The sequence below is a fragment of the Schistocerca gregaria genome, chromosome 6 (assembly GCF_023897955.1).
Source record: "Schistocerca gregaria isolate iqSchGreg1 chromosome 6, iqSchGreg1.2, whole genome shotgun sequence".
NCBI classification, from domain to species: Eukaryota; Metazoa; Arthropoda; class Insecta; order Orthoptera; family Acrididae; genus Schistocerca; species Schistocerca gregaria.
In genome coordinates this window covers 243,654,305-243,677,882 of record NC_064925.1, presented here as the reverse complement: position 1 = coordinate 243,677,882, position 23,578 = coordinate 243,654,305, and the positions used below count along the sequence as shown (strand labels likewise).

The 23,578-nt window shown below is 40.5% G+C and overlaps 1 protein-coding gene across 2 annotated transcripts in view; it reads right to left on the bottom strand.

The window, feature by feature from the left end:
- Positions 1–23,578, bottom strand: part of LOC126278124 (low-density lipoprotein receptor-related protein 1) — a 688,899-nt gene that overhangs the window by 160,469 nt on the left and 504,852 nt on the right. For both annotated transcript variants that reach the window (XM_049978010.1, XM_049978009.1), the window contains 2 exons: positions 10,297–10,445; positions 1,309–1,553 (listed from right to left, as the gene is read on the bottom strand). In XM_049978010.1, the coding sequence (XP_049833967.1) occupies positions 1,309–1,553; positions 10,297–10,445 (394 nt within the window). The remainder of the gene's footprint in view (positions 1–1,308; positions 1,554–10,296; positions 10,446–23,578) is intronic.

Below are 23,578 nucleotides of genomic sequence, written 5' to 3'. Positions count from 1 at the left end.
GCTCATTGTGGCCTCAGTCAGGAGCAGAAGATAAGCCTATCTACATGTGCACCATCGGCAGAGATTGTGCTGATGTAAAGTGAAGTGCTTATATGCACAGCAGACAATCAAATCAATATGGATACAGGATTTCAATTGGAATGCAATGCTAGCAGCTCTTAAATTCAAATGGGGAAACATGAATCTCCACTTACAGGTCTGACACAGTGCAATACATGGTTTTTATTGAGCTTGTAACTACGGTATCTTCGGCAGCACAGTCACTGCCGACAGCACATGTACAGAAGGCCTCTCTTTTCCTCCCCGCAAGGAGGCACTATGAGCACTATTTTTGTCCAACTATGAAAGCTTTTGAGTCTCTATGTGATTCTTGCTTCTGGCCTGAATAATTTGGATGCTGCCATACCAATATTCCTGCTCATATCTTGCAGGAGTAGCTATCAAAGGCACCTTACAATCTCTTAACAGTTTGATGAAATATTGTGAGACTTACACAATGTTACCTGGTGTCAAATGCAACAAGAGTATACATAGATCCACTGGGAAAACATGAAAAGTTAAATGTGAAAACTATTTCACTATGTTTGCTTCATATTCACACAATATGGTTCCTCCAGCAATACTATGGTCAAAAATGAGGTATTTCAAAATGCCAGTCAATGATAAAACAGAATGGTGGGTTGTGTAGTCATACTTCAAGTAAAATAATTTGCAGCAATACACAAAGATAATTTGATAACAAAGCACTTACAAATCTAATGCTCATAATATTCACTACATTACAATAGCCAACAAGAAAAAGTGCAAAAATCGAACACAGTGGGCAGATAGGGTTTTTCTATCCTATACATTGTCTTCAGTACTAAAATAACATAAAATCAATAAACTAGCATGGATCATTGCATCCTGGAGAATTAGATATGGAACTTACATTCTTTGGTATACACAAGTTTACTTGATTTTGAACATGTTGCCACTGTAACTACAGGAAATAGTAGGATTATCACAGTAACCAATTAATATACTGTGATTAAAATTCTGTAAAACAGAGTTGATCACAACAGATATTTATTTTGGTTGGCAACTTGTTTCAGTCTATCATTTACATCATCTTCAGACTGCAAGCACCATGATATAGCTGCTATCATGGTGCTTACATCCTGAAGATGGTCTAAATCACAGATCAAAACTGGATGTCAACCAAAATAAACATCCGCTGTGATCGAGACTATTTTACTGAATTTTAATATTTCACACTGATCGCTATTCATTCTCTGTGAAAGGATGTTTTCTAAAATTTTAATATACCTTCACAAGTTTTTCCATCTGCAGAAACTTTACCATGTGCACATGCACAAACTGGATGTGTACCATTAAACAAACAAAGTTCTGCACATCCTCCATTATTTTCAGCACATGGATTTGTTCCCTGCTGCTTATATTTTGAAAAAACTTCAATATCCTTTAGTGAATCACCAAGCCCACGCATCAGCACTGTGTAATCTGAAAGATTTGATGCTTGTGCTGATTTGACACTACCACCTTCATGTGTTCTGGAAAAAAAATTAATTTCATTAGATAATGTACACATAAATAAGATAATATATTTAATATTGAGGATTTCCTTAGTATAATTAAAGCACAATATTGCCAAATAATTAACACAGAAGGAAAAGAAGTTCACACAATCACACCAACATGATTTTAAAAGCTGCTTCTCCCTGTTACAGTTTTTAGACACAAGATATGCACACTGTAACAACATTTCATATATATATATTAATTTTTTTCGGAAAAATTTTTCGAGATTTTTTCGGAAATCTTTTTCAAAACTTTTTTCGAAAAATTTTTTTCGAAACTTTTTTCGGAGGATTTTTTTCGAAATTTTCCTGAATTTCCCCACCCTTTAACGTGTTTTGGAGACAACACAACTACCTAACCTTTGCACCCATTGTTGTTCACCAACCTAAGTTCATTACAGGATCAACATAGCTCATCTCAAACCAACACTTTTTCGACTTTTTTCACACCTTTATCTCTCCCTATATATATTTCTATTTATTTTCACTTTAACCTCATATTACCCTTTCCACCTTCTAATACCATGTCAACCTCACAACATCCCTACAACAACCCCATTAAATTTTATTTACATTCCCTCTGCAAACATGCCTTCACCCTAGCCAGATTACGCTCCCATATTTTATTTACTCAGGCTTGTCTGACATTTGGCATTACCCCCAAAGGCCTCACACTTAAAGTTCCCATCTCTGGCTGCAATCCTTCTTTACATCAGTCCTTATACCAGTTACAAACTGCACAATCCACAGCCCTCACCCGCCTAATCCTTCACTTATACACCGACTCGGCCAATGAACACACCCATCAACTCCTATCCCAAATCAAAGTCCTCAATCTTTCCTCTCCCACATCCACACCGGCTGTTCATAGCATCATCCTACAGGCCAACCGCAAATTAGAACAGCATGCCCCCCTCCACCTTAAAAAACTATCCAATCTCCTGGTTTCCCACCTCTGGAAAGGCAACTCACTCAACCTCCACAACCTTTCCAACAAACCTCAACCTCCTCTCATTGCACACAGAACCAGTCTCTCCCATCTACTCAATCTCCCACTTCCAGCTCCACTCCCTCCAACACCTCAAAATTCTAGTCAACACAATCTGGAACCACAACACCCCAATTCAGTAGTTAACCTTTCCTCCAAACCTCTCTCCCAATCCGAAACCTCTGTCCTATCCAAAGGCCTCACCTTCAGCCCCAAGATTTACTGTCCTACACTCGTAGTCTCTGCTGGAAATATCACTTTGCCACGAAGAAAAATAATCCTGATCCCACTCCTAATGATCCAACTCCCCAAGACACTATCCAAATTGAACCCTGCCTGGAACAGTTCCGTCCTCCATCACAGCGGGACCCACCTCCTCTTCCTCAAAATCACCCTCTCCAAACCTTCCAGGAATTTCTCACTTCCAGCCTTGCCTCTCAATCTTTCTTGAAAAACCTTAATCCTACTCCCAACATCACCACAGCCGAAGCCAAGGCTATCTGTGATCTGAAAGCTGACCGATCCATCATCATTCTTCCGGGGTTCCACAACCGTGGTACTTGATCGTCGGGAGTATGTGGCTGAGGGACTGCGTCAGCTTTCAGACAACTTTACATACAAAGTTTGCCAAGGTAATCCCATTCCTGATGTCCAGGCGGAGCTTCAAGGAATCCTCAGAACCTTAGGCCCCCTACAAAACCTTTCACCTGACTCCATCAAACTCCAGACCCCACCGACTCCTCGCACTCCTACTTTCTACCTACTTCCTAAAATTCACAAACCCAAACATCCCGGCCACCCCATTGTAGCTGGTTACCAAGCCCCCACAAAACGTATCTCTGCCTACGTAGATCAACACCTTCAACCCATTACATTCAGTCTCCCATCCTTCATCAAAGACACCAACCACTTTCTCGAACGCCTGGAACCCTTACCCAGTCTGTTACCCCCGGAAACCATCCTTGTAACCATTGATGCCACTTCCCTATACACAAATATCCCGCACGTCCAGGGCCTCGCTGCGATGGAGCACTTCCTTTCACGCCGATCACCTGCCACCCTACCTAAAACCTCTTTCCTCGTCACCTTAGCCAGCTTCATCCTGACCCACAACTTCTTCACTTTTGAAGGCCAGGCATACCAACAATTAAAGGGAACAGCGATGGGTACCAGGATGGCCCCCTCGTATGCCAACCTATTTATGGGTTGCTTAGAGGAAGCCTTCTTGGTTACCCAAGCCTGCCAACCCAAAGTTTGGTACAGATTTATTGACGAAATCTTCATGATCTGGACTCACAGTGAAGAACAACTCCAGAATTTCCTCTCCAACCTCAACTCCTTATATATATATATATGGCCTAAATATGTCTGCTTGTGTCTGTGTATGTGCGGATGGATATGTGAGCGTGTGTGTGTGTGCGCGAGTGTACACCTGTCCTTTTTTTCCCCCTAAGGGAAGTCTTTCCGCTCCCGGGATTGGAATGACTCCTTACCCTCTCCCTTAAAACCCACATCCTTTCGTCTTTCCCTCTCCTTCCTGAAGAAGCAACCATCGGTTGCGAAAGCTAGTAATTCTGTGTGTGTGTTTGTGTGTTTTGTTCTTGTGCCAGCAGATATATTTTTAGACTTAGTTTCACACACAATAAATGAAGGCAAATTATTATATAATTTTGTTTTGTGGCTACATGTTAACATTTTACAAAAATTGTTTATCCTTGTTTAACAAGTGCGGACCTTGCAACAGGTTAATTAAACTTGGAGCTTTTTTCCAAGCATTCTAAATTGTGGTTCCCTTGGCACGTTTTCAGTGGGAAAGATAATGGTACGCTTAAACAGTACATTTGTGGCTCCAGGCGAAGTTGCAATATGTTAAATTTGAATTACACCACTTAAAGCAACAAGAGCTGAGAAAAAATTAAGAAGCGAAGGGTGAATGGGAGATAATAAGTTATTAACATATCTGAACTCTAGTTTACCAATGGATTTTGTTTGTCATGAGTGCTGGAGAAGGATGAGCATCATATAGATGTAAAGAATATAGGTTGCAGCAACCAATGGCATGAATTGTAAAAATAAACTGGTAGAGAAGCAGCATAGGAAAAGAAGAGTTTTGCTGCCAGTCAGAATTCATGGTGGTGGCAGCAGGCTCAGTATACCAGTTTGTAAAACTTAACACTGGTATCAGACAGGTAATGTCACTTGTGATATATGTGTATGTATTTTTGAAAAGAGGACAATATGCTGGTAGTAGTGGAAGCTCTAAAAAGCATTATGGCTATTGGGGTCAGGTGAAATATGTCTTTTTCATTAAATTCAGTTGGTTAATTCAGTACTGCAGAAAATTAAACTGACAGACTGCAAATAAAACCAGCAAGTTTTAAATCTCTATGGAGTGGGTCTGTCAAGGTTTCAATGCTTCTGCTATTCAGTGAGTGGTCTTCTTTACTCCTAAAACATTTACATTATGGAAAATTTTTGGGAATGAGATGAGGAAAGTACCCATAGAAGATATCACTCTTCCCATTAAAGAGAAAGCAAACATTACAGAAGACAGTTTATGTGCAAAGATATTTACAAAGGATACATACTAAAAGCAGATGAGAAAACTGATGCTGGTGATTCAGAACATACAACAAAACAATCTATGAAGAAATAACGCACAGAAAACTTGGTGAAATAAAAGTTTCAGAAGGTGAAATTGTAAATACTGATGACAGGCTCATTTAAAAACAGAAAAAAACTACGGTTAGCTTGTGTAGCTGTTAGTTACTTCCTCAGGGAGGAAAGATGAAAAGGTCAGAGAAGGTTGAAAAGTAGTGATGGGTCATTCAAATCCAAAGTTGAGAGATACAACAGGTGAACCTGGAGATCTGACAGACCTGCTCCTCCTTTCCTAATTTCCTCAACCTATCACTCTTTCCTCTGTGAGATAGGAACAAACCATCCCAAAGCCAAGGATAGATTCCAGGCTTTAGGAATCGGAGACCCTTTGGCTGCACTGAGACTGCTACAGCCACAACTGTTCCCGTATTTACAGGGTGTGTACGCGGACAAGGAGAAAAAATTCCCAGATTTGTCCCATGTTTGTTCCAGGTTAAAAATACACTTTCTCCCGGGTGAAAGCAAATTTTTTCACTGTTTACTGAAAGTATATTTTCTCTCGGAACTGTATAACTTATCAGTCCTTTGAATGGTTAAGGTTTTCTACAAGGGCGTAGAATTTCCTGGCGCTTTAGAAAACTAAACACAGGGAAAAGAACATGTTTTGGAAACATCTTTGATGTGCAGCAACATGTATGCTGCATATTTTTGTATTACGAAAGTATACATTTGAATTCCACCAAACATTGCATGTTACTTTCCGAAGCACTGAAATCAAAATTGCGACGCATATTTGTAAGTGAGTCATAGCTCATGTCACTTGATCTCGCCAGCTAATGACAGCGGGTATTCAGAGCTTAGGACACGTGATGTAGTCAGCGAATAGCAACATCACTGTTAGGAAGTACGAACATACAAACAGAAAAAGTTAATGGTTTAAATTAATATACCTAGTGTTGCTACACGAAAAGCAAAGCTTTCACATATAATATTGGTCTGTAAGATTAATACGCTGCAAGAGAAAATAAGCTTTCACATATAATGTTGTCTTTCATTTGCGTATTACAATTTAAGATATATGACACAAATGTGGCAGTAAAATTTTTAGTAACGACATAAATATGTCTTCTGGGCTCAAAATTCATCTAAATGGCCCATTATCAAAGAGCTGATTCTTAAATGAGAGTCAAACGCTCTGTGATTTAAGAAATTCATCGTACATTCTCGCACATAGTTCAACTTGCGTAAAAGGAAATTTACTTTAATGGTAATGCTTTTCAAACCACTCTTCAGAATATTTTCCTGCGACCTGTTACAAATAGATTCATTTCTGCAGTTGCCAGAGAGTGCCAGAAGTCAGGCATCACCACACTTGAGCAGCCATTTTGTAATTACAGAACATAATTCATAAAGTACCAATATCAAATGCTTATTAAGCCTACTACAAGCAAAAGGATTTACATTAGGAAATAGTTTCACACTTCATTCATACACTCCAGTTTCTCAAGCATGAGATCGATAAGTAGTAGTACAAAATTTTTATACAAACTTGGAGTCGTCATATTGTTCCTTAATTTGTATGATGTACCCATTTCTTCTCTACCTCGTTCTAACAAAGAGTCTTGTTATCACTAATTCCGTAACTATTCCTGTCAATGTCAAAGCTTATTCATGGGTTAACTTCACTAACTCTGCCAGAATCACCAGTTTACTTACCCGTGATTATTTTCTGGCTAAGCGTTGTTACATATTCATACAACGCGTTTTTTGCCCTTCTTCCAGAATATAACTTAAAGTGGCTGCTAGCCGGGGACTGTACAACTGCCCTGACTAGTATTTTCTGTCAAAATTACATTTTATTGGATACACTGAGAACATAATACGTAATATTTCTTACCTGTTATTCATTTATTTGCACTCCTGTAGTCTGAAGCTATGGATTTCGCTAGTAATTATAACAATGTTCATCATTCGCAAACCCAATCAGCCACACAATCAGACAGCGGTTGGTATTCATCAGTTCGGCCTTACTCTGCTCAGCTCATACAGTCCCGTCCCCTTTTGTCTGTAGGAAAGTTTGTTTCCCATGCGACGAGGATTCCCCTGACAGGGACATCTTGTACACTATGCACCCATTCACAAATCATCTTACGATTCTTTCAGAAATCAACTTTGTTCAAAAATGTTCAAAAAGTGACAGGGATGCGTTTCAAAGTCATATGAATAATCGATATACTAACATACGCTGGATGCTAGGCGCTATGTTAAACAAGGTTTTTTTCCCTCAAGAATATGAATTTGCCCCCCCCCCCCCCCCCCTCCTAGATGCCTGCTGTGCATGCATGAATCTGGCAGCTTGGGCGTAGGCGCTCCAGTAAAATTTTCCCGGTAGAATCTAACTGCTTGCTGTGACTGCTTACACAGCCAACCAGCCAACAGTCACATTTCTGTAGCCAGAAGCAGGAGAAGGTAGTACTCAACTGCGCATGTGCATGATCCCGCTCGTAGCTGCTAAAACAAATCTAATGTAAACAGTTGTGACATCATGCTCACTGGAGACAATTTGTTGTTACAAAGCATTGCACAGTCTTCCTAAAGCCTTTGACAACTTTTGCTGTTGGCAGATGCTTGTATGAGCATTGTGTTTTGTTGCTGTATATGGCGCATTTCCTTTGCAATTTAAGTTTTATTTTCGTTTTTTTCTCTCGTTCATGTTTTATTGCTGCAGTGTTATTCTGCAATAGCAGGATACAGTAATATCCTTTGTTAGAGTATTGGTTCTTACCAGCCAAAACTATAAAAATTTAACCTAAAATGAAAACAATGAAAAATTATCGGGTTCTTCCCGGTTTTCTCCCAGTTGAAAAAATTCCCAGGTTTTTCCCAGATCTCCCAGTTGTCCCGGGTCATATACACCCTGATTTAGCACCATTTGAGTACCCTGTCAAACTTTTTGGGAGCTGGTACGCAATTGTACAGATCATGTTGCACTCCCAGACACTTCTGCACTTCTGGTGCACAAACAGATACCAACATGGTCATTAGAAATCCAACTACTTTACCACTTGTTGTTTTGAGACAGTAAATTTAAGAAGTTTAGGACCCAAAGATAGGCCAGCAGATTTGGTAGAAAAATTAAAAAGGTCAAATGGAATTTAGTACAGTTATAAGAAGTGTGGCAAAAAATGCAGAGCAAACGTAATTAATCTTCCTACCAAAAGGCGGCGTCAGATTCGACATATCTCATTTGTTTTCATTCAACTGTAAACAGTGCTAGTGTGCAGTAGTATGTATTATGTATGTAAACCAAATGAACTTGATTTATAAAGGGAAAAAAAAAACAGATTTTTAGTCAAGTGTCATATATGATACAGTCTTGTGACATTTGTCCTATTCCACCTTGTGGCAGGAAGATTAAAATCAAGACATATGTTTTGCTAGTGAGGAACAGAACATGGAGAAAATTCAGGTTTAGAATTTACTGTAAAAATAAAAAAATACATAAATAAATAAGTAAGAAAAATAATTATTGCAAGTATTGAGGAAAACTCGAACAGAATAGCAGAACTCATTTCATACATAAACAAAAGATATTCCACAGAAATATTCTAGCCTATGTCCCAATGTTCTATCATTCTGATGACGATTCAGGTGACCTCTGTGAAGAGTTATAAAAGCTGAGAAAAGACAACAAATCCCACTACAAAATCTGCTGGATTGGTAAATTGTCACTTATCCATTCATTCATGTAAAAAGATGATAGATTGTTAACACATGAGCTATAAATAAGAGGCCAAAAATTTAGTTTTAACCTTCATCATGAAACGAGGAGAAACAAAGAAGAGATGGAAGAATATTAAGATTTAATATCTTTTTGATAATGAGGTCACTGATATGGTGCAGCAAAGAAGAAGAAACAAGGAAACATCATTTGCAATGTTCTCTATCTGCATCTGATCTTTGGATAACAAACTGGAAGTTGTATCATTTAAAGGCAAATTACCAGAGCCCCATCAACAGGACTATGTATCCCCACTATTACATACAGATTCAAGGTGAGTTTGATGAACATATTGCTTGTGGTAACGTGAAATCTCCCTTTCAAAAATAGTTTCAGAAGTTCTTTGTGTCCTAGTGTAGGAAGTTATTATCCACAGGAAAGACTGGCTGAGTGGTGGGGGGAAGTTTCTACTAAAAACAGAGAGCAAATTCACAACAAAAAGGAAAATTTACTTGTTTCTCAATTTACATGGCAGCTTGCCACCAACAGATAAACATTTTGCAACTTGATCACATAAAAACTCTAAAAAATTATCCGATTATTTTTGTTTCCCCATGTTGCATTTTAAAGATTTATGTCTTGTAGTGTAGGTGGAAATCTTCCTTTTCTTATAAGTGATGATGCACTACAATATGTAAGTGTGAAACTTTTCCTTCTGTATGAGAACCACAGTTGTTACAGTCAGCAGAAAACAACTATAATTTTGTAATATTAGTATATTTAGTTCTGAAACAAATACTAACAAAGAGATAGAGGGGCTAGCCAGTACTTACCTCAGCTCAGTATATGCCTCCATCTTTGCTACCCTCCCTGTTTACCTTTACCTGTTGCTTCATAACCTGGGTTGTGAGTAACTGAATCCACTTTCCCTTCTTCCTCTTTTCCCCCCTCTCTCCTCCCTGACAAAGGAACACAGTTCCGAAAGCTAGGGATGTAAATTTTCTGTTCTGTTTTGTGTATCTATCAGCTGTACAGAGCTGAGGTAAGTACTGGCCAGCCCCTCTATCTCACTGTTAGTATTTGTTTCACATCCTTATATGAGACTTTCCATTAATCATTTGAAACTTTAGTTCTAGTCTACTCAAGTTTTTCAAAAATTGTCACTTTAATTCTTGCCGTATAGTAATCAATAGTTGCCCTTTAACATAAGGATATGTTTACTCAAACAAACCTTGTATATTTCACGACTTAACAATATCTCCAACTGAGAATGAAGGTATGTTCCAGAAATACATAACTGGGGATAAATAATATTGAAGTGAGTAATGGAATTTCTTTTATGACCCAGCACCAGTGAGAAAACTACTTTTTGTTCTTTGAATATCCCTTAAATGAATTATACTTACATATCAATCCAATAAACCGTGTTGTTGTAAACACTAATGGCAAAAGGATTATCCAATGAGTGCTCCAGCAGAACTTCTTTCTCGCTTCCATCATAGTTCATTCTTTGAATGACATTTGTTATTGACTCACACCAGTACAATTTCTTTGCCTAGAATGATCAAACAGATAAAGAGTCAAATTTCAAACATCCTTCGCATGTGCTAAGTAACTAAAATCAATAAATATAATAGAACATTCCACGTGGGAAAAATATATCTAAAAACAAAGATGATGTGACTTACCAAACAAAAGTGCTGGCAGGTCGATGGACACACAAACAAACACAAACATACACACAAAATACAAGCTTTTGCAACCAACGGTTGCTTCTTCAGGAAAGAGGGAAGACATTTTCTGCTTGTGTCTGCGTATGTGCGGATGGATATGTGTGTGTGTGCGCGTGAGTGTACACCTGTTCTTTTTTCCCCCTAAGGTAAGTCTTTCCGCTCCTGGGATTGGAATGACTCCTTACCCTCTCCCTTAAAACCCACATCCTTTCGTCTTTCCCTCTCCTTCCCTCCTTAATGAAGAAGCAACCGTTGGTTGCGAAAGCTTGAATTTTGTGTGTATGTTTGTGTGTCTATCGACCTGACAGCGCTTTTGTTTGGTAAGTCTCATCATCTTTGTTTTTAGATATAAAATCAATAAATGTTATATACAGTTCACAGGCTGAAATAAGTCTTTGGTACTGTGAGTGACTGAAAGAAAGAATTGATAAATGCCTCAATTTTATGAGAATAAATACAAGATTACAAGTGAAAGAACCAGAAGATTGAGGTATTGCAAGTTTACAACAATGTAAGATAAATGTTGGAAGGCTATGAGGCAAATATATCCCTTATGCTCTTCTATTCAGAATCAGTTGTCAAGTTCAGTCCAGGACCCTGGAGGAACCATCGTATCAGTCCTTGAGTCTCTATTTTCAAATCATATTCTACTTACCAGCTTCATTGCTAGGAACAAGAGGAGCATGGCTGACAAAGCCACAAATTACCAAATATTGTTGAAACTCTATCTTCCAGAACCCCCCAAAATCTTGTCATTAGCCAAAAGAAATATATTAGCAACAGAAAATAGAAAGATGGTTATGTGCATATACTGGAAGAACCAATAGCCAGGATTTCAATTCTCTTCAACTAACATTGAGCTGTCAGTAATCAATAGAGCAAATGTGAATGCTAAACTCTAAGCAAATCATGTGGGACAAACAGAAAACGAAGGGCCTATGAAAAGCATGGGAAAGTGAACTGAGTCAGTGACAGAGGATGAGGGCAGTGTTCTGCTTTGATGTGTTGTGAGACAGAGCAATGAGAGTATTCAGCACAAATGGAAATGGAACAATAACAACCACCTTTGAAACTAATATTATGCTCCCCTGCGTAGAAGAAATTTCTTACTGTCCCTTCCTCGTAAAACAGTAGTTATGCTGTAATGTTAATATAACTATCGGGTTTGAAGTAAATTCAGATTCAGATTGTTTATTAGCCTTCACCACATGTAATGGAATGGGCTTCATATCAATGGCATGATCCTATGTCATCCTATATTAACCAGTTGTACAGAATTGTAATCATAATTCCAAAAATCAATTTCTACACTACTAGCATCCAAGAATTCTCTGAAACTGTAGAATGGATTGTTTATTAACCAGTTATATAACTTACTTTTTAAAGTTCTGACTGCAGAGTGTGACAATATATTAAAAATTTTCAAACACTTCACTTCGTGAGGATTGCCTGCTTGAATGTCGATGCTCCTTTTGTTTCTAATGTCATGACAGTGTATGTTCTCTTTGGTGTCAAACTTTGCTATGTTGTTTTTAACATATATCAATGATGAATGGCTATAAAGATTTATCACTGTCATTATTTTGATATTAGTGAATATACGGCAGTGTTTCCTTCGACTGATGTTACGCATTTTTCACAGCATCTTTTTCTGAATCACTAGTACATCATGGACAGAACTGAGTGACCCCATAACAATAGCCTATAAGATGTGTAAGACAGAAAAAGTAAAAAATAAGCTGTCCTAAGAAATTTATTTCTCACTGGATCAGATAGTTTTCATACGGAATAGGACATCCTTAGTACCTTTCTGCAGACAGGATTAACAATGGGATTGACAGTTTAGTTTGAAATCAATATGTGTTCCAAGCAGTTTTACAGTTTTTGCTTCTATGTCTTTAGCTCGTCCCACCTGCAGGTGTTGAGTTTTTTCTGGATCCCACAGTAGTTTATTTGATGAAAACCAGTTTAGTGTTAAGAAGAGAGTGTCCTGTGATTTCTGGTGTGCCCTAAACATATCTCAAATTGTGGTGATTAAAGTTGTGTTGTATTCACAACACATAACTAAATGAAGTGAAACATAATGTGGCAATTTGTTGATTGCAATAATGAACCAGAATGGTCCAAGGTCCAAGGATGTAGCCCTGAGGCACACTAAACGTGACTTTCTTCAGGAAAGAATGCCTAATATGAGTTGACACAAACTGCCTGTGGCAACTCCTTCTATAGTCTCCACTTGTATCAGCAGATGACAAACTGTGCAGACCAGAAACCAGACCCCAACACCCTCAACGATCACTTACACAGGAAAGTTTAGATGTCTACACTTTCCAGATGCCACACATAATCACGTAATGAACAATTGCTAGAGAAGTCTCTTGTTCCGATCTAATGAGGCAACACCTCTTGACCTTGCTCTCGGCAGCTTGGCCACACTACGACATGTAGCTCATGTGTTGTCTGCTGCACTTCACCGGGGAATGCGCAAACGGCATAATTATTACCCCATGTTTAGGGTCAGTGTTTTTTTCTGGTTCATTTAACAAGAGGAGTGCTACCACGTTTTTCCACGCTGACTTTCCGAGCTTCATTCCCTTGAGGTTCTTCTATTGACTATGGGTGTACAAAGCCTGATGCCAGAAGCCTGTTTCTTCCTTCCAAAATACTGCGAGCAGTGTGGTGTAAATATTTCAGTGAATGCAGTGTGTGCCAGGAGTACCAGGTGGGTTTATTATCATTCCATCCTCTGCCATTTTGGTACCCCTTTTGCTCCCAAGTGCGCCACTGAAGCAAGTTTTCTCATGCCTCCATACGACGCCAAACAAAGGCTGTAAGCCATTCATGGTCCACCTGTCCAGAGACTCCGCCCTGGGTGAGGGTCCTCCTTTATTAAGAGATATTAACATGTTAAATTTTACTGTAGCTGTTAGCTTTCAGCAATACTATCTCAGAACCAGTTCAAATGGCTCTTAAAGCATGCCCCATTATTCATTCTCATAATTCTTCATTAGTGCGCCACTTACCTACGTATGCCCCTTAGGAGTATAGAAGAGAACCTAAATCGTTCCTTCATTGTTGACCCCTTTAAAGCAAAGTGCTAAGACTCTTTACCAAAACATGTTGGTTTTTCTTTTTTATTATTCTGACAGCACTACCCATATGGTTGCAAACTCAATTCCCTTTAACTCAGCCAGATGCATCCCACTTGCAGCCTCACTCCCTCCTTGCCTTCTCCACTCCTCCCACACCCCTCCACACATGCCATCTCACTGCATGCATCACTGCTACCCTCCTGCACCCCTCCACCATGCCCTTCCTTTGAGCACAACACACCTCTCCTGCATCCCTTCCCACACCCCTCTGCGATATCCCCCCACTCACACCACCATGCCCCTCGATGCCTCAGCCACAACTGACAGCTGCACACCCAAAAAAGCCACAGTATGGCTTGCTGAACACTGTTTCCCATAACAACACGTAGTAAAGATTGTATTGCTTGGTGCACACCATGCACATCCCGCCTACCTTCTTCTCTGCAATATGTTGGACCTCTGCACGCAACTGTCAGCACTACAGAATTGCTTGATTCAGCTGACCAATGGGGCAGCAGGCCCAGCACAACCCGACTCTTCAGACCACTCCCCTCTGTTACACTGCTACTCACTTGCTCCCCTTCAATGTGAGACCCACACCTGTGGCATGCTTCCATTGAGACAGTTTTCACAGGTTACTGTATAACGAATGATGTAACAAAACTTGGGATGGTTGTCAGTCACCTCAATCCGCTCACTGCCACCCAAGTGTGGGGCGTTATTTCACATCCACATATCTATGGCAGCTACACTAAACTAAAAAAAACACATCATACCTAGCTTTGTGATTCAGGAGCTGCAACAAGCACATAATTTGTTATCATTAAAGCAGTGCAATGAAATGCACCTGTCCCTGTTGCTGGATCACATCTGAACACTCACCAAACTACACACACTCCATGAAAGCCCGTTCCTAAACTGCTGGCTCATGTCACTTCCCACCCCCATATATTCCGTCCTGGCCTCCCAAGCCCATTTATCGTAAGGTGTCACAATGGTCTTGCCCAATAATCTGTACAAAACCCTGAAATCCTTACCCGCTAGGGCTGCAGCAGACAATGCTGCCTAACCCTGTGGCTCTGGCCGGGTATTCACCCAGTCATCCCACCCCACTCCAAGTCGCCACATGTATGATGTCACTCACGCCACCTGTGCACTAACAAGTCTCCAACTAGCATGCAGGGCCCCAACCTCTACCACATTCTGATGCACCTGAGCTCTGAAATGGCTGCACTTATCGTTAGTGTTGCCCACCTACACCTCACACACCTACAACCAGGTGCTTACTGCCCTACACATGCGATAACAGCTCAGGCGAAAATAGCCACTCTCACATGCCCAGTCCTAACCACGCCCCCTGATGATCACAACCACTGTGAACTAGGCATAGCTGGCTGGTACCACCAAAGGTTTGATGAGAATGTCACCAACTGCAGACTTCTGTGCTTCTGGTCCCCAAATCCCAGCAGCCACTGGCGGTAGGCCTGCCTGGTTGCTGCACCACTTCACAGCACCTATTCGTATGGGATGTGAATCCAATAACTCAGCCATCCCTACTTATGCAGTACATACCCTCTCATTTGATCTAGGCTTCTAGCTCGAATTACCATGGACCTTCATGGTTGCAGACATTACCAACCCCATTTTGGGCACCAACTTCCTCGGACATAACAGTCTACAGGCCGATGAAGCAAAGCGCTGTTCAATTGATGGCACCTTTGGTAGGATCATACAATGCAGCTCCCACCCCACCACATGTCTTGCTGTTAAACAGCTGGCAGTTTCAGGCCATATGCCCAGCTCCTTGCACAATTCCCCCTTCTCATCCCCCCCCCCCCCCCCCACCCACAATGTTCAGCATCACACTATGCATCACATTGCCACTACACGTGCTGTCCCCTCCCCTCTTACAAACGCAACATCGCACAAAAGGAGTTCCAAGAGCTCCTTGCCAGTGACGTACTTCACCCTTCCAAAAGCCCTGGGCTTCCGCTCATCACCTTGCCCGCTGAGAAAGATGGTTCCCGATGACCTTACAGCAACTACCGTAAACTCATACCCACATAATCCCTGACCGCTATTCTGTCCCACACCTCCACACCTAAGATTGCCATCTCAGGAGCTACTACCTTCAGTAAGATAGACTGCACTAAATCCCACACATAAATTCCAGTTGCTCTGCTTTCACCTACTTAGATAATATATTCATCTACTCCAGTGACCCTACTGAACACCACCTACACATTACAAAAAATTTTACCACCTACAGAAAGCGGGAGTGATCCTTAATATGGCATAACGCATTTCTGGGGCAAGCAAGGTCAAATTTCTCAGACATTTAGTCTCTGCTGTCGGCTCCTGCCCCCTTCCCTAGACAGTACAGGCAGCAGCAGAGTTTCCACACACTACTATCTTCAAAGGCCACTGGCATTTCACTGGCATGGTCACCTTTTTCTGTTGCAATCTTAAGGATGCCTCTGCCACCCAAAAGCCCTTACCACAGAATTCCATGGTATTAGTCATGAAGGCAACAAGCTGGTCCCTTGGATTCAGGGAATAATTGAGAGCTTCAAAAAAACAAAACGGGACCTCACCAATGCAGCCCTTTTGGCCCACCCTCACCCTAATGCCCCCCTTGCAATAGTGGCGGACATAAGCCATAAAGCTCTCAGGGCCATCTTACAACAACACGTGGACAACATCTGAATGTCCAGCAACCACTCTCCTTCTTTTCACTGAAACTCTCTGAAGCACAACACTGCTTGGGCGCATATGACCATGAGCTGCCCTGACAGTTTACACCCCAGGAGTATATTGCACAATTCACTACCAACATCCAGCATGTTGCGAGCATCAATAAAATTCTGGCAGATTGCTTAGTTGCTCCTGTGCCATCACCCAACCCTTAGACTACAATGCCCTGGCCATTGCTCAAGAGGGAGAAACAGACCTAGCCCATGCCCTTCAGAATGCAGACTCTGGCCTCAACCTCCAGCTAAGATCTGTACCTCACTTTAACCGTAAGATCTGGTGTGATGTTCTCATGGACCCTTCACAACTTGACAGTTGCAAAGATTGCTCCCACCCCTTCCTCTCTTCTGCCTTCTAAAACCGGCATTTGACCACGTCCACAGCCTCGCACACCCAGACATCTGTGCTTCCACCACTCTCATGAACAACGCTTCGTCTGGCCGGGCATCCAACATGACTACAGCAAATGGGCACAGTCCTGTGTTCTGTGCCAGCATGCCAAGATCGGACGGCGCGTTCACTCCCCTGTGGCCGTCTTTCCCCCACACAATACCGGTTCCCATGTGTTCACCTTGACATTTTCAGTCCACTACCCACCTCCAATGGATATCAGGTCACCACCGTCCCCTCCACTGTACCCAATGTGCCACCAGCTGATGATACTCCCGACACCATGTCCAATATGCCATCAGCTGAAACTGCCTCTGATCCATCACCAAATGACTATGTGACTGACCCACTTTCCAATGCCTTGGACCCTGATATTGCCATCACACTACCCTTTTCACAGCCTCCAGCCAAGCAGACAGTGCCCCACCCCACAGGCACCCACCACCACCAACAGAGTATTGTCACCACTGTATTAGCACGTGCACCATGGAAGCAGTGATGCTATTTCACATGCTCCCAATGCCGTGCACAGGAGCTGCCCATGTTCCTCCTCTCGCTGGAAAGCACAGCACAAGCACAGCAGCAACAACCTGTGAATGCCACCCAGCAAGAATCCTATCAGCTTCAAATGACCCTTTGTGCAGTTGGCACCGGTGTCTTCCTCTCAAAAGGGGCAACTGTGTGCTGAGTCCCTTCATAGCCTCCACCTGTAGCAGCACATGAAATGCTGTGCAGACTGGAAACGCAGCCCCCAACACCCTCAATGGTCACTTTCACCTGAGGGGGAGGTTAGATGGCCACACTTTCCAGATCCACGTATGCCAAACTGTGGCTTGAGGCATCTCTTGTTCCACTCTGATGAGGCAACACCTCTTGGCCATGCTCTTGGGAACTCGCCCATGCAATGACACATGGGTTGTATCGTAGCCTGTTGCACTTTGCGATGGTATGTGTGTACAGCAGAATTCCTACCCCATGCTCAGTGTCAGTGTTCTGTCATGGTTCATTTAATGAGAGGTTTGTTGGTGTGGAGAGGGGACCAAACAGTGAGGTCATAGGTCCCATTGGATTAGGGAAGAATATGGAAGAAAGTTGGCTTTGCCCTTTCAAAGGAATTATCCTGGCATTTGCCTGAAACGATTTAGGGAAGTCACAGAAAATCTAAATCAGGATGGTTGGATGCAGGTTTGAACCATCATCCTCCTGAATGTGAGTTAAATGTTTTGACAGGAGGAGTGCTAGCACATTTTTCCACATCGCCTTCCCAAGCTGGGTCCCCTTGAGGTGGTTCTAATGACTATGGGTATACAAAGCACACAAAGCCTGATGACAGACACCTGTTTCATCATCAGCACTTGGAATATTGTATGCAGTTTGGTGTAAATACTGCACTGTGTGCCAGGAGTACCAGGTGGTTTATTATCATTCCATCCCCGGCCATTTTAGCACCCTCTTTGCTGCCAAGCATGCCACTGAAGCAGGTTTTCCATTGCCACCAGATGACACTGAACAAAGGCTGTAAGCCATTCATGGTACACCCTGCCCAAAGACTCCACCCTCGGTGAGGGTTCCTTGATTAAGAGGTATTAACTCATTAAATTTTACTGTAGTTGTTAAGCCTTTGGGAATAGTATCTTAGAACCAGCTCACATGGCTCTTCCACCATGCCCCATTATTTATTATCTTCCATAATTAGCACACTGCTCAAGAATGTATGCTCCTTAGTGGTGTAGAAGGGAACCTAAATCATTCCTTCAGTCTCCATGTTATTTAGGTAAGAATTAATTATTTCTGATGTTATATTACTTACTCCATAATACTGTAGTTTGGCTAGTAAGAGGTCAAAGAAGATACAGTTAAATGCCTTACTAAAACTGCAAGCTCAAGAGAGACCACATCCTTATTTACAAATGCAGTTAATGTGTGGATGATGGCCGACCGGAGTGGTCGAGTGGTTCTAGGTGCTACAGTCTGGAACCGTGCGATGGCTACAGTCGCACGTTCGAATCCTGCCTCGGGCATGGATCTGTGTGTTATCCTTAGGTTAGTTAGGTTTAAGTAGTCCGAAGTTCTAGGGGACTGATGACCTCAGAAATTAAGTCCCGTAGTGCTCAGAGCCATTTGAACCAATGTATGGATGTAGTCTGTCTCCCTTCTTGTGAAGGAGAATAAATAGAGGCTCTCAGTTTGGAGAAACTGTCTCCTTTCGTAATCATTCTATGGAAAATTTTAGTAGTTCCTTTTATATGGTACTAAAGGGAAGGTACCTTGAGATGATTGTGTTTCAAAAGAAATTATGGGAGTGGGGAGAGAGGGGGCTGTAATATCAAAGGAGCTACAAAATTTTTCACAGAATGTTTGCAAAAGAAGAGAATTTCCCTGAACCAGAAGTCTTTAATTATTCTTCTTCACAAGAAGGGAGACAGATAAGACATGAAAAGCAATAGACTTACCAGCCTCCTCCCTGGTATGTACAAGATATACGTAAAGGCCATCAACAATAGTACAAAATACACGTTAGATTTCAATTAGGGAAGGAACAAGCTGGCTTTAGAAGTGAATTTAACACAATGAACCCTTTGCAAATCATGAATGAAATTATAAAATGGAGCAATGAATATGAATTACTACTTTGTATGGGATTCATGTATTTCAAGACTGAATTTTGGCCCTATTTCAACAAAATCCATAAAACTCACATTGATAAAAAGGAATACAAGGAAATGGAACATACATGAACCACCTCTGTTTTTATGTTGTGTACTGTTTGCCTCTGGATCAGATAAACTTCAACAATGAATTAAAGAAATGAATAGAGCAAGTATGAAAGTCAATTACAATAAGACTAAAATAATGTACAATCAATATATTGAAAAGAAATTAACAATGTCATATAACTGGCTGACAAGTTAGTGCATTTTGCAGAGCTGAATACAATAATTAGATGGACAATGTAAGAAATAAATACAGGAATAAAACTGACCTTTTAGTGATTTTGGTACAATAACTGAGGTTTTTATAACTATGCTTCCATTGTGTCTGAAAGTAAAGTTTAAAAATGTATAAATTACTGGTTTTGATTTGTAACAGTGTGGCAAGAAATCTGAATGTGAAAACCAGTGAGTAATGAAGAGGTGTGTGTTGCAACTGCTAGGAGAAACAGGAAAAAAAGCAAATTACATCTGGAAATAGCCTGTAAGGAAAGACATTAGGTTTTTAATAAAAATGAAAATAAATGGGCAGGATTTGCACTCAGGTAAATGTATGATAAAAGTGCCAAGGCAGTTCTCTGCTAGATTCCAAGAAATAAGAAAAGACTGAGGCAACAACATAGTAGAAGGTGAGTGGGTGACATCAGAAAATATGCAAGAGTGACATGGATCCATAAAGCTACAGGCTGTAATACTTGTAAAAGTCTAGAGGTGGCCCTTATCCAACAGTGGATGTCAAACTGCTGCAGCTGTTCATTGTTCATGATTTCTATTCAATAAATGTCCTTAAAGATTATTCAGAGAAATCTAAGTGATATAAAGGGTACTGAAAAATAAGTGTTTCACATTATTAGAGGAGACTGTACTGATCAAAATCAGACAAAAAAGTCCTATGAACACACCTGGAAACAAATGCGCCTTTTTGTTTTATGATAGCCATCTCTCTGTTGACACTACAAAAAGTGTTCAATGAGGTTATCACTCATTCTTGCCTATCTTTTACTGCTCCTCCTCAAGGAACCAAGAACTTGTGCAAAATCACCTGGCTGCCCATGGATTTGGTCACAAGGACGAAACACATGCCCTGATAATGTGTACATTTTGTTGATGGTTGTGGAATATATAAAAGTCTTGCAATGTCCCACAGCTTGAAATCTCACAGGATTATGGTCAGATGAATAGTGAGACCAAGCTACTGGATCTCCTTGAGCAGAACATTGCTCATTAAATGTTTGTTACCATATATCCACAAATCTAATGTGCACTCACTCACTCTCTCTCTCTCTCTCTCTCTCCTTTTATTATTATTATTATTATTATTATTAATGCAGTATTCAGAATTGGGGTGCACATAAGATTCTATGGTGCATTAGATTCGAGAACAAACTTGAATCTATTGTTCATCAGCAAAATAATTGAAATTTAGGTGTTGTTCCTTACATCACAATGCAGTGCTGTGATTTTTAACTTTGTTACATTACCACTGGCTTATACTGCATAGTGTGTTTACATAAGGTAGTCACAAAGCAGAGAACATTGCATGATGCTACTTTCAAATGTAAAGTAAATCTTTATATAAAAAATGGTAACAGGAGGATGGGGCAAGAGGTCAATGTAGCTAAGAGTAACGTCCACTTATGGGAGATATGGAAATTGATATTATTTGCAACTGCTGCTACTAGAAAAAAATTCACTGGCCCTCACAAAGGAATACATCCCGATGTTGAAGTAAAAGTTTTGAAATTTGTCCATGAAAGGAGGAAGAATGGGAAACCTATGACCAGTGACACCATAAGAAACAAAGCAAAAGAGGTGGCTGTAGTTCTTAATATACCAAGGTAAGAGTTTAAGGTTAGACACGGATGGGTTGATCACTTTATGAAATGGGTGGGCTTATTTCCTACGATGCTGTGCCGACAGTATGCCAAAAGCTTCCACAGGGTTTTGAGAAAACATTTTGGAGTTTTTTTTTTGGTTCTTTTTTTTTTTTTTTTTTTTTTTTTTTTTTTTTTTTTTTTTTTTTTTTTTTAATGGGCCAAATCGGCGATGTTGATAAGCGGCCAAATTTGGTTTGATATTCTACATAATTACATGACTGATGTGTAGGAGACATAACAAGTTGCTGTCAAACGATCAGGGAGTGAAAAACACTGCTTAACTGTAATGCTGGCAGTCACAGCAGATGCTGCAAACTTTCCAATTTCTTAATCTTCAAGCAGAAAACAAGCTTCAAGAACTCCAAAAACTGGTCCCTGATGACGCCATTTTTCGAAATCCACGGAGGGTATGGATGACTGAAACTTTAATGATTGACTTGCTCTAAAAATATGGGAACTTCATCCTCACAGGCTTTCCAAATTACCATCAATGCTTTATCTTTATGCATTTCATGGACATCTCCCTGACAATGTAAAAAACAAGATCCACAGCCTACCCAATGATCTTGTTATTATTTCTGGAGGAATGACTTCTGTGTTAGAACCCCCTGGCATTAGTACAAATACACCTTTTAAAGGTTATGGTCAGGAACAGTGCAACAAATGGCTTTGCAAACCAAACCATGAACTGACACTGACATGAAAAATTAATCATGCTGCACCCCACATTCTTGCATAATGAGTTTCAGCTGCTGGAAAAGCATAAAAGCACCAATGATCATAAAATCATTCAAGAAATGCTATATTTTAAATTCCCTAGATGGCAGTGTAGATGGTGTACTCTGGAATAACACCGAGGATGATGCGGAAAGAGGAAATGAATCTGTTTCTGATGCAGACTCCTCAGAGGATATTAGTAATGATGACATTTTGAATAACAATGTCTAATGCCTGAAAATTACAGCAGGTCCGTTTGCATGTCATGTAGGTAACCAAGTTGGGCATTGTTTTATGATAATGATAATGACTTTGTCACTTAACAATAGGTCACCGAAAATTGTTGTTGTTTTGGCTGTTTATGTATACATCCATTGTTGTGTAAAATAAATGTAGCGTACCAGTGATGTGCCAACAAGCTCTTTATTAATGATTTTAATTTATAAAATTGGGGTGCACAATACATTTGATTGTGCATCAGATTTGTGTAAATACATTAGTCACTGCCATATGAGGTGTAGAGAATGAGGTAGTACCCCCACTGTGGACAAAACACATCAGTTGTCTTTCTGCAAGGATAGTGTTCCACCAATAGTGTGAGCAATCTGTCATACAGAAATTGGTTACAACCAGCACATGTTAATTTGTTTGGTAAACTGTGTGGCCTTATGAATCTTTCACCCACAATTCCTGCATACACATTTAAAATAAATCGAACCATATGCTTTGTATTTATGAATGCTTGAGGGGTCTGAATTGCCCATACATGATTTGACATGAATAAAATGTCTGCCCTTACAAAACTGACCAACCACAAGAATGTGGTTTGCATCTTCAGCAACTCAAATTCTTTACAGACTTGCTTCAGGAATTTCTTGACTTGCAAACTGTGCAAAGGCTATCATGATCCCTTGCACTTTTGTGAATAAGCAGGTGTCTGCAAGTCACTCGAATATGCCAAAAATTCCTTCAGATGGAATGTGATATAGTGGATGCTGTTAGGGATGTAAGGCATGTGACTATTAATGAATGCCATTAGCTAAACCACTGCAGAATACCATGCTTGTCATTTCCCACATGAAATAATACAACTCCATTTCACAGTTTACATTGTTCACTCTCCACAGAAACACTAATCTTGCTCTGAGGGCAGCACATCTCGTAACAATAGATATGGAATTCCTGAAGTATGAGACATTTGTTAAGAGCTATGATAACACAATAACAGTTACAGAACTAAACACAGAGAGAAATACACACAATAAGAAATGTGTGAGTAACACCAACAGGAAGACAGCCCACACCATTCAGTATTGTCAAATCTTGACTAAAGCACATTAGCTCAGAGTTCAACAATTATTTGTTTTCACACATATGTTTACATGACTTTTTATGCCAGGTTTGACCAGTAGTATCT